The sequence below is a fragment of the Lotus japonicus genome, chromosome 3, assembly GCF_012489685.1.
Source record: "Lotus japonicus ecotype B-129 chromosome 3, LjGifu_v1.2".
NCBI classification, from domain to species: Eukaryota; Viridiplantae; Streptophyta; class Magnoliopsida; order Fabales; family Fabaceae; genus Lotus; species Lotus japonicus.
The window spans coordinates 22,098,578-22,111,270 of record NC_080043.1 but is presented as its reverse complement, the minus strand read 5'-3'; the positions used below and the strand labels follow the sequence as shown (position 1 = coordinate 22,111,270).

The following is a 12,693-nucleotide window of genomic DNA, read 5'->3' as shown; positions in this document are numbered from 1 at the left end:
AGAGGAGATGACAAATGTAAAGAGAATTTTGAAATGCATGTTATTTAATATTTATAGTGCTTACCTTTCTCCAAATGAAGTTCCTCCGCAATATCATGCCTATAATTAATTGGGGGACCACGCATTAGCCATCTATCTTCCCAAATATTCACCCTCTTGCCATCACCAATCGTCCAAGACCCATCTCTTTCAAAAATTGAAGTTGTTTTCAAAATGCTTGACCGAGCATAACTAGGTCCAAAACCTTTTTAGCACAAAAAAAGTCATTTGTACACCGCCTTGAACACCTATCTAAGTAAGGAATTCAGGTAATTGAGAATTATCCACCAATTTTTAGCTACCAATTCCATTTTGAAGGTTCTAAAGTCACAGAAGCCAGGGCCACCTTCCAACTAAGTGCAGCAAAGTTTCTTTCACATCACCCCGTGCAAACTTCTTCAAGAGACACCCCTTCCCAAATTTTCTTGCTAATCATACCCTCAACTTGAGAACAGAGGCCATCCGGAAGGATAAAATATGACAAAACATAAGATAATATAGCCCAAGCCACCACCTTCACGAAGACCCCCATTGAGAAGGACTTTTCTTCCTACCCATTTAGATTCTTCCAAACTCTTTCCTAAACAAACTAAAATATCTATAGCTCTTCACTTACCAATGATGGTAGAAAGCCCAAGTACTAGGCGTAACTCGCAATTGCCTTTACTTATAACAATTATTTCAGCTCTAAAATAATGGTGATTTTGAGCTTTTCTACTTACTTAAAAGCATATATTTGTCAAAGTTAATCACTTGACCAGAAACTCTTTCATCGTATATCAGAATTCTAAATGCAATCTGCCTCCTCCACGTTTACTCTAGCAAAATTTATATCCGCCAAAAGAAATTAGTCAATGAAATTAAGAAGGAAAGAAAAAAAAAAACTAAAATCGGATTAATTGTACTAATTCCGTAAAACGGCGTCGTAGAGAAGAAAGTTGAAATCTTACTACCGTCTTAAAAGTCAACCGAGTCTCGCATCGAATCGATTACACTCAAAGTCTCAAAGTCACAGTCATAAAGCATAATCATTCACTTCTCAATTCTCACTCTGTTTTCTGCAAATCTGAATCACAATGAGAATTCTCATTCTGCTTTCTCTCGCAACCCTTCTCCTCTTCTCCTCTCACGTTTTCTGCGAAGAGGAAGAAGATCTCAGCTTCCTCGACGAACCCGACACCTCCTCCTCCCTCCACCACCACGATGACGACGGCGGCGATTTCGGCGACGACGCCGATCTCGACGACTTCTCCGGCTACGAGGATGCTTACAAACAGCCTGAGATTGACGACAAGGACGTCGTCGTTTTGAAGGATAAGAATTTCAGCGATGTGGTTAAGAACAACCGTTATGTCATGGTGGAGTTTTACGCGCCGTGGTGCGGTCACTGTCAGGCTTTAGCGCCGGAGTATGCTGCCGCCGCCACTGAGCTGAAGGGTGAGAATGTCATTTTGGCTAAGGTTGATGCCACGGAGGAGAGCGAGTTGGCTCAGGAGTACGACATTCAGGGTTTTCCTACGCTCTACTTCTTCGTCGATGGCATTCACAAGCCTTATAATGGACAAAGGAACAAGTAATAAACCCTAGAACTTCTCTTTGCGATTTCTTTTCAAAATCAAGCTCAATTTAAATCTTATTGAATCTAACTATTTGTTTTTTCTTCTTTAATTTTGATGCAGAGAAGCTATATTGACCTGGATTAAGAAGAAGACGGGACCTGGCATACACAACATAACTTCGTTGGATGATGCTGAGCGCATCTTGACCTCCGAAAGTAAACTTGTTGTGGGGTTCATCAATTCTTTAGTGGTAAGTATTCATTTTGATTCGATGGAGATGTCATTTCTCATTGTTGATTTGATTCGGTAGATTGAATTTTAGGTTTGATCTGTCATAGGAGAATGTATGAAGTTGTCATGTATGAAATTGACATTTATCCTGTCATGCATAATATTTTGATTTGGCGGATTAAATTTTAGGCTTGATCTGTAATAGTAGAATGTATGAAATTTTTTGTCAATTGTCATGTATGATGTATCAAATTGACATTTATCGTGTGATGCATAATATTCAGGGTCCTGAGAGCGAGGAGCTTGCTGCTGCTTCAAGACTTGAGGATGATGTCAATTTTTATCAAACTGTGAATCCTGATGTGGCTAAGCTTTTCCATATTGACCCTAATGTTAAACGCCCGGCTTTGATCCTGATCAAGAAAGAAGAGGAAAAGCTGAACCATTTTGGTTTGTTTGATTTCTCATTTTCGTATTTTTTTCCTAAGAAGGTTCTCTCTCTCTTTTTTTTTCTTGTTAACTTGATGTGTCTTCTCCCCCCGTCTTTGTAGGTGGCCAATTTGTAAAGTCTGAAATAGCAGACTTTGTCTCATCCAACAAGCTTCCTCTGGTAACCATTTTTACAAGAGAAAGTGCACCAGCAGTCTTTGAAAATCCAATCAAGAAACAGGTTATTGTTAAGTTTATATGCATGTATATTGTAGTCTCTTAAATATTCTGAGATATGACATCTTATCTTTCTTTGAACATCGTTGTGTGTCTGAAACTTCTTTTTCAGTTGTTGCTGTTTGCAACTTCAACTGACTCAGAAAAAATCCTCCCATTGTTTCAAGAAGCAGCAAAGTTTTTCAAGAAAAAGGTACATTTTAATACAGGCTACCGATTAGAACTCTTTTCCTTATTATTCTTTCTACAGGGTAAAAATTTGCACATACCTTCAATTTCAGAATTCATAAGCAGGTCTTAGAATCTTGTGTGTTCGGTGATCACTTAAATTTTGACATCCAAGTTCTTATTTGATTAATTTTTTTGTCAAAATGAGCATGGAATAAAGTTCAGCACATATATGTTTTTAAGCTTAACAAATCACAACATTTTACCTTAATCACTTCTTATTTCCTTGTAATCTTGTATTCTGCATTTCTACTTCAATTGATATTTTGAAAAAGGATTCACTAACATTTAACTAACTATATTTGATGTGAAATTAGTTTTAAACCACCTTTTAAACAAAATAAGCATAGTAACCTTTTCAAATTTTTCTACATTGGCAAAACTAGTTTAAACTTTGATCAGTTTTGAACTTCTTTTAATTTTTTAAATCTTACTAGTGCTAAGTGGTGATATCATGTTCTTTATGGTTTTGCTACATTTTACCGACAATAATCTTATATATCATTTTAAATTAGGGAATCATAAATTTATTTTCTACATTTTACTGATAAAATTTTCATATCTATCATCCAATTCTCCCCCAAAAGGGTTCTTAGATTTGGGATAATGATTTAATTTTTAATGTTAATTATCTGTCACAGTTGATCTTTGTATATGTGGAGACGGATAATGAAGATGTTGGGAAGCCTGTATCAGATTACTTTGGTGTCAGTGGGAGTGATCCACAGGTATTTGTTTCCTCCTTCCCTTTTGATTTTATTTGAATGATAAGTCATGACATCCAGGACATTACAATATTATATCATTTAAATTTATTGGAGGTATATTTAAGTAACCATTGCAATTTCCAATATAGGTACTTGCATATACTGGAAATGATGATGGAAAAAAATTTATCCTTGATGGAGAGGTGACTGTTGACAAAATTAAGGTACATTTCCACCCTTCTTGCATTGAACTCTGTTAATTTTGCCACCAGGTTATGGAATGTGCATGACTTCTATTTTATTTATCTCATTTAAATAGATTTTAACACAATGTTTTGCCTAAAAATTTCAAATCTTTATTTTATCTCAGACATTTGGGGAAGATTTCCTCGAAGACAAGCTAAAACCATTTTTCAAGTCAGATCCGATTCCTGAAAGTGTAAGTTTTTTTGTTTTCCAGCCATCAAGTGTATATTAACATGGTTTCTTTTCCATGTCTAACCCATTTGCTAACTTTGTGACAGAATGATGGTGATGTGAAAATAGTTGTTGGGAATAATTTTGATGAAATTGTCTTGGATGAGTCAAAAGATGTTCTCCTTGAGGTACGATTTTAACCCTTTAGTTTTTTAGTTATACTTGCATTTGTAGCTTGCTCAAGTTAATCTATTGGTTTGAAATATCAGATTTATGCTCCCTGGTGTGGCCATTGTCAATCATTGGAACCAATATACAACAAACTTGCAAAACATCTTCGTGGTATTGAGTCTCTTGTCATAGCCAAGATGGATGGTACAACAAATGAACATCACAGGGCAAAGGTAAAATACTCAAACTGAAATGGTATTTGGTTCAAGTAACTCATGCTAAGTTTTGAATTTCTAATCCTACATCAAATGTAGACGTGGATAATTATTGATCAAATATTAATTTGTATTCATTTTGCAGTCTGATGGATACCCAACTCTTCTATTCTTCCCAGCAGGAAACAAGAGTTTTGATCCTGTATGTGAATAATAAGCCACAGTTCTTATTTTATCAATTTAGTTTCCTACATCTTCATATGTTTTAAATTGGGTGAATGCAATGTGTAATTGGTTCATTATGTCTGCAGATTACTGTTGACACAGATCGCACGGTGGTAGCTTTTTACAAGTTCCTCAAGAAACATGCTTCAATTCCATTCAAGCTCCAGAAACCAGCCTCAACTTCTGAATCCGAGAATTCTGCTGCTAAAGGGAGCTCTGATGCCAAAGAGAGCCAGAGTAGCGATAGCGATGTGAAGGATGAATTGTGAGGATTTTAGTTCTATTTATAGAGTTATGATTCAGACACATGAAGACATAGTGACTAAGAGAGAACAACCCCAATTTCTTCTCACCCCTGGCCAATAAAAGGCAAAGAAAAGGGGGGAGATGTGGGCAGTGGAGGCAACATATTGTATTATTATTCAACTTTGATATGTTAGAATTTTGGTTGAGGCTTTAATAAAAATATCCACTATATTTTAGTTTATTTATCCTCGCTTAATAATAATAAATTTTTCGGGCATAGGCCTCCATGTAAAAAAAAAATAATAATAATAAATTTTGCATGTTCCGTAGATCCACATAATACGGATAGTTGAAATTTCAAATTTCAACTTGTTGCACATAATCATAAAACAGAAGTTGACTTACAATAAGTATTTAATTCATCACCTTTTTTACATCAGTTTTATGTCATTTTTGAAATTGTTTGTTTATTGTATTGACACTACATTTTATTTTCATGCCTTCTTCCTCTCTTTTTCTTTTTTCCAGAAAAAGAGTTAGAGAGAAAGGGGGAATGCAACAAGATCATGACTGAATTTGGTTCATTTGTGTTTTACTGCCTATTCTTGCTCTCTGATAGCCTGATATCGTTGGCTCAGAAACTGGAAGTAATAATTCGCTAGTTCAAATTTGAGTGATCGAAACATTGATGATTGAATTGTGATTGCCTAGAAATTGAAATTAAGCTTAGGACAAATTTCAATCATTATAATTCTAAAAATCAACATCACATTTTAAAAATTCAATCACTAGAACATGTTGGAAGAATGATATTATTACATTTCCTACTTGTTCTTAGCTTTAAAACTTGATAATTCAAAATTAGTTCTAAGAGCACAATTATCCCCTAACCTCTTAGGTTGACAGTTCTTACAAAAAATTAAATTTCAATTCCTCAATGATTACATATTAACCAGAGGATTAAGAAAATATTACAATTCAGTTTGTAGCTCACTTGTACTAGTTCTTATTCCTAAGAAACAATTTCAGTTGGCACAAACGACCAAGTGGCCTACTTACCATCGTTGTGATTAGCACAAATGACTACACGATCAAGTGACTGTCAAGCTGGTCGGTCAGAACGACCAAACAAAAACTTCCAATTTCTAACCAACTGGCCAAAAATATGGCTAAATTGATAGAGTTTATGATCAATCTTGTCTAAGCAATGTTGATATCTTAAATGGCAGCTACTCAACATCGTGACAATAGGTAAATCACTGTTCACTTTGACTATTATAAGTACAAGTTTGATCACATTATAAGATAAGTATGGTTGGTTTGCTCTCTTGTTACTTTTCTATACTTAGAATTCTCTCTCTGATCGATTGCTGACTTGTGTCGGAGTGTCTTTTGCAAATATATCTCTCACCGTGGATTCTCACTGCTCCTTGTGCTTTCAGTCATTCACACCACCGCGTTTGATTGGAGAGTCTTTAATCTTTATGCTTAGATTTTGGAAAAACATAAACATAATACATAATACAAGTTGTTCTTTACTCAAACACAAGCAAACTCCAATTTTTCAACCGTTGACATGCTAAATTATGACAAGGAAATATTAAAAATTTAGAGAGAACACGATAACATAACTAAATTACGGAGACAGGATCATGAGATGAGGGTTCCACTTTGGCACTTTCTACCTTCATCTTTGACGCATTTGCAGCCTAAAAGTTCAAATAAAAGCATTTTCACTCAAGTTTTTGCATTAATATTTTCTTTACTCTAAATTGATTAAGTGTAGTGCTTTAGCACGTTGAATTTTTCAAGCTCTTGGGGTTACTTAAATGCAACTAATTAATCAATCATAATATCATATTCCTAAACTAAACTTAATTCTATTAAATTAAGTTTTGTTTTTATTGAACCAATTCTATTAAATTAAGTTACCAATATGAAAATTGGTGTAATTATTAATATTACCTAAATATTCCAAGCTTCGAGTTGGGATTGCCTTTTTTTTAGACAACAGTTGGGATTGGTTAGAATAAAATAAATTCGGACTAGCCCATTAGGCCTAAGCCCATTTAATAAGAGATAAATATATTGGAACTTTTTTTTTTTTGTCTTGATCAAGGTATCCCACAGTCGACAGTTGTGAGACTAATCCTTCGCCCAACGGTCAGCGCACTCTATATTAAATTATTAATACATATTGGCACTGGATAACTCGTTTATGGTTAAACGTGAATCGGTGTATGGGAGAAGATAATGAGCAATTCATCTTTGAATGGTAATAGGTGAATGAGAGAACAAATCTAAAATGGTCAGCTACTTCACGTGTTAATCACTTAATCTCAATAACTTTATCCTCTTCGAAGCAATTATAAAAAAAATACAAAAGATACACTAGTTAACTGCATGAATGGCACCAACGTGTTTCGAATAGGACAGATTTTTTTTATTTTTTTTAAACTCAAATAGGACAGATTCATCCCCGCCATTGATGGGGATTCAATTATTGAAGTTTAAAACCAACTCAACTTTTGGGAAATGGGAATCAACACGGTTTTTTTTTTATATCGGAAAGATAAATTGCACATGTCAGGAATCGATCCCTTGACCTCCCCCTACCTAACCCATATGTCCCCCAACTCCTACCACTTGAGTTATCCTATAAAGACGAAATCAACATGGTTTAATTATTGATTTTATTTCTTGATGAATTACGTATTTACATTTTACTCATTATTATTTTTAATAATTATACTATTTGTGCATATTCATTAAGAGTTTAATTTTAATACATCGTAAGCATAAGAGTTATTTACACGGATACTCAATTATTTCACACTCAATTAGTTGTTTCAGCCTTTTTCCAATTTTTAGAAAATTTTTGTTTTAGAAAGTCAATGTAATTTTTCCTACTATTTTCTATCTATGCCCCTATTAATTGAATTTTATATTATCATCTATCACATTTTATATTGACCAACCATAACTCTTCTTTATACGGCCACTACATTCTTCTCTCTCAATGACAGTTTTTTTTTACTAGAAAAGAATAAAAATGTCAACAAAAAACGTCAACAAAATACCTTTTTAGTTAAGTATTAGTTATTCCTTTGGTCTCTCTGTCGGCCAGTTCTTGACAGTGGAAGGGGTTTGGAGGAATTGTCTTTGGGTGTTTCAAGGGAAGTGGTGTCTCGAAAGATAGGACGTTCGAAGAAAGAGTTTAGACAAGGATGAAGAACGAGCTAGTCGCTTTGGTCGAAGATGATGTTGGGGAACCAGATGTTTTGGAGATAACTCCGCCTAAAGAGTGTTCTCTTACTCTTTCAGAAGCCTAAGGAACCATTGGTGCTTTGACGAGAGCTAGGAGATCTTGGATCCTGGCCAAGCGACTTGGTGTTGTTTTTGATGAAATTGATGAGGAAGCTATTAAAAGTTTGGCTAAAATGCATTTTGTGCCCCTGATGTTTCAGGGGTGTGCAAATGATACCCCTCTTCTAATTTTGTCAACGTTTGTACCCTCCATGAAACAAAAGAGTGTAGTGTTTACCCTTCCGTCAATTCAATGTTAGTAAACTAACGGAGGGGCTGACGTGGCTTTTTTTTTTCTTTTTTCTGGCATGCCACGTGGATAATAGTAAAACAAATGGTAAAAAAGAGATGAGGGGGATTTGAACTCGGGACCTAGAAGTAGCAAAACACCCATTTAACCAGTTGAGCTACATACATAATTAATATATGTTGTACGAAAATTAAATTTATATCATCTCCTTCATCATCATCAATTTTATATCCTCTTCTCCTTCCTCCTCCTTCTCCATCACAACACACACAGACTCTTTACATTCCTCACCTGGAATGTCACTCCAGTCTTCTTCTTCTCTTTACATTCCTCACAAGCAACATGCTGCGATTCTACACCGATGACGCTCCCGGCCTGAAGATCTCGCTGACGGTGGTGCCGCCTCTCCCCCTTTCGTTCTCTCTGGCCAGCCGCGAGCACCACCGCGCCTTCATCACCATCAAACGACCCTGAACGCGCCCCATGGCCACCACAACAGAGAAACTTTGAAACCCTAACCACCGCACCTTCAAGCTTCGATCTCCGGCGAACCCCTTAGCTTTTGGAGAAACGAATACTACCACTGAACTCCCCTCATCATCAGCTGCAAAACCCATAAAGAAATTCTCCATTCCAACAACCTCCGTCGTAAACCGCCGCCAGCCGCCGCCATCCACCGTCTTCTCCGGCCAACCCTCGCCGGAGGACTCACTGAGCTCAGAACCGTGGAGCTCTCCTTCCCCTCTTGTCAAATTGATAATCAATTTTTGGTAAGGAACTCTAATTTCTTCCAATTTTGGCTTGCCCCTTCCTAAACCCTAACTTTACTAGCTAATCATGTTTTAAAAGCCTAATTTATCATGTAGAAGGAGGAATGTAAAGAGTCTGTGTGTGTTGTGATGGAGAAGGAGGAGGAAGGAGAAGAGGATATAAAATTGATGATGATGAAGGAGATGATATAAATTTAATTTTCGTACAACATATATTAATTATGTATGTAGCTCAACTGGTTAAATCGGTGTTTTGCTACTTCTAGGTCCCGAGTTCAAATCCCCCTCATCTCTTTTTTCCATTTGTTTTACTATTATCCACGTGGCATGCCAGAAAAAAGAAAAAAAAAAGCCACGTCAGCCCCTCCGTTAGTTTACTAACGTTGAACTGACGGAAGGGTAAACACTACACTCTTTTGTTTCATGGAGGGTACAAACGTTGACAAAATTAGAAGAGGGGTATCATTTGCACGCCCCTGAAACATCAGGGGCACAAAATGCATTTAAGCCTAAAAGTTTAGCAAAGCATCTTAAAACTCCCACCCAAGTTATACAGTGCTTCATAGAGGATTGTTATTTTACCTTAAGTTTTTAGTGTGGATGTCTTTTGACCACGTTGGTTTCGGGGTTTTTGTTGACGTTTTGTGGCTGGATAAATTCGAGGTTATTGGTTTGGGCTTTGGTGGGCGTATAGCATCCTTTTTATGATGCTACTTTTGTGGTTTTTCTGTTGCTTGGAAAGCTCGCTTCTTTTCTTTTTTGGTATATCGGAAAGATAAATTGCGTCTGCCAGGATTCGATCCCTGGACCTCCCTCTACCCAACTAATATAAACTTTTGCTTTCTAAAAAATATTAAATACTAGTGTCATCTTATATATATATATATATATATATATATATATATATATATATGATGTTACCTGCTACAACTGCGGCAAGCCGGGCCATATTAGCAGGTATTGCAGACTCAAAAGGAGAATCTCTGAGCTTCATCTTGAACCTGAGATCGAAGACAATATATATATATATATATATATATATTCTTTGTGTCGTAACTTTAAACAATTTTTTATGGAACGGAGGGCGTACGATATTAGCTTTAGTTGGTCGGAAACAAAGATGATTTATTATTTCAATTAAAATTTAAAATTTACTTCCAATTATAGTAAATTATCATTTCAGTAATATATTATATATTTAATTTATATGCACTGGTTGTGATAGCTCAAGTGGTAAAAACTGGTGTATATATATATTGAGGATGTTGAAATCCAAGTATCAATTCCTGAAAGGTTGTAGTTTATTTTTCTAATGCACTAAAAACAATTTTTTTTTACATAGACATCCAATCATATTTTATCATTTATTTTAATTTTCTTCTTTATAATGTATAAAATTATAAATTTAAACTAAATGACTATAACTTTTATATATTATAAACAATACATAGTTATTGAAAGAGCATAATGACATATAGACATTCTAGTGCCTTCAAACAAAACATATATACATAGACATTCTAGTGCCTTCAAACAAAACATATATACATATTCAAATTTTCTTATACATTCAACTGTCATACATTTTAGACTCGGGTTTTACTATTGCAAATTAGAAACAACTCTAAAATAATATGTCTAAAGTGGTACTTTCAAAAAAAAATGTTTGAAGTGGCCGATTGATAAAACTCTACTAATATTATCTCCAGTTCTCAATAAGATTAGTCTCATAACTAGCTATCACATGTTGAGGTTGTAAACTCTAATAGAAAGCTCTCAACACTATGGATTCTGTTTCAACAAAACGCAACAACTAAACTTTCATTCATGACTTAACAGTATTTATACAATCAACAATTGACCAACTCTAGTTAACCCAACTCTAGTTAGCTAAACTAAAGATAGCTAACTCTGGTTTACAAAATGGACTCAAGTAACCCAACTAACTCTAACACCCTCCCTTAAACTGAACTTGCAGTATGCAGTTCTAGCTTATCTACCAAGTCTGCATAACAAAACACAAATCAAAACAATACAATTCAAAGACTCAAAGACTATCCACTAAGTCTGCACATTCTCAATTCTCTTCTCAACCTCTCAAAGGTCTCCACCTTCAAAGGCTTAGTCATTATATATGAGAGTTGCTCAACAGTGCTGCAGTAGACCAACTCAATTCTGCCATTCTGAACAAGATCTCTCGGAAAATAATATCTGACATCGATATGCTTGCTCTTACCATGCAAGATAGGATTTTTTGAAAGCTTGATGGCTGAGCTATTGTCACAGTGAATCTGTGAGCACTTGTCTAGGAAATGGTCAAGTGAGAAAAGAATTCTTCTCAGCCAAATGCACTGACAAGCACAAGAAGCTGCTGCAATAAATTCAGCCTCAGCTGTTGAGAGACTAACAACTGCTTGCTTCTTAGAAGACCAAGCAACAACACCTTCCCCTAGTAGAAAAACATATCCAGAGGTGCTCCTCCTATCATCAACATTTCCTGCATAGTCACTATCTGTGTAGGCAACCAGATTTCTACTTCCCCTCCTCTTATACAGAATTCCTAGACCAGTAGTTCCATTAAGATACCTCATAACTCTTTTGACCACCTGCTGATGTTGCTCAGTAGGCCTTTCCATATATCTACTTGCCAAACTGACAGCAAACATCAAGTCGGGTATGGTGATAGTGAGATACATCAGGCTTCCTATCATCTGTTAGTATTGAGTAGCATCCACCTCAGTTCCTGCTCCCTTCTTTGACAGTTTGGTACCAGGTACAATAGGGTTCTTCACAGGCTGACTATTACTCATACCAAACCTTTCCAACACCTCCTTTGCATACTTTCCTTGACTGATGAAGATACCCTCTGAGTTTTTCTGAACTTCAACTCCAAGAAAGTAGCTCATTGTTTTCCAAGTCACTCATATCAAACTCTTGCTGCATAGATAGCTTGAACTCACTGATTAAAGCATCACAATTACCAGTAAAAATTAGATCATCAACATACAAGCTAACTATCAAGATTAAGCCATCCTTTCCCTGCTTCACATACAAAGTATGATCAGAGGGACTCCTGGAGAAACATTCCTTCTGGAAATATGCATCAATCTTACTGTACCAGGCCCTTGGTGCTTGTCTTAAGCCATATAAGGCCTCATTCAGTTTATACACCTTTCCCTCAGCTCCTTGAATCAAGTAACTCTGTGGCTGATCAACATACACTGTTTCTTCAATTTCACCATGCAGGAATGCATTTTTGACATCTAATTGGAACACATTCCAATTGTTCAGAGGAGCTAGTTCTAATATGGTTCTAATAGTGTCCCACCTGGCAACACTAGCAAACAACTCAGTGACGTCAACTCCCTGCAGCTGTGCATAACCCTTTGCCACAAGTCTTGCTTTATACTTATCCACTTCTCCCTTTTCATTGTACTTGGTTTTGTAAACCCATTTGACACCTATGCTCTTAGCTCCTTTAGGAAGTGAGACTAGCTTCCAAGTATTATTCTTCTCAATTGAAGCAATTTCCAGATCTATAGCTCTCTGCCAATGCTCACTCTTAACCGCCTCTTCAAAAGTGACAGGATCAGCTATAGGTGTCCAAACTGCTGCTGAGAGACTATAGTTTTCAACATGTTGAGCTACATCACTTACAAACCC

At 36.0% G+C, this 12,693-nt stretch overlaps 2 protein-coding genes across 2 annotated transcripts; one reads left to right on the top strand and one right to left on the bottom strand.

The window, feature by feature from the left end:
- The first annotated feature begins 1,023 nt into the window (after positions 1-1,023).
- On the top strand, positions 1,024-4,945 carry LOC130746745 (protein disulfide isomerase-like 1-4). The gene is made up of 12 exons (XM_057599462.1): positions 1,024-1,612; positions 1,719-1,848; positions 2,114-2,279; positions 2,381-2,499; positions 2,608-2,688; positions 3,365-3,451; positions 3,580-3,654; positions 3,801-3,869; positions 3,955-4,035; positions 4,117-4,251; positions 4,379-4,435; positions 4,545-4,945. Exons 1-12 carry the CDS (start codon positions 1,116-1,118, stop codon positions 4,725-4,727), a joined length of 1,680 nt encoding a protein of 559 aa, XP_057455445.1. The 5' UTR covers positions 1,024-1,115; the 3' UTR covers positions 4,728-4,945.
- A 6,046-nt stretch (positions 4,946-10,991) lies between these two features.
- Positions 10,992-11,741, bottom strand: LOC130743765 (secreted RxLR effector protein 161-like). The gene is made up of 2 exons (XM_057595995.1): positions 11,267-11,741; positions 10,992-11,035 (listed from the first exon to the last, which is right to left on the bottom strand). Exons 1-2 carry the CDS (start codon positions 11,739-11,741, stop codon positions 10,992-10,994), a joined length of 519 nt encoding a protein of 172 aa, XP_057451978.1.
- Positions 11,742-12,693: the final 952 nt, after the last annotated feature.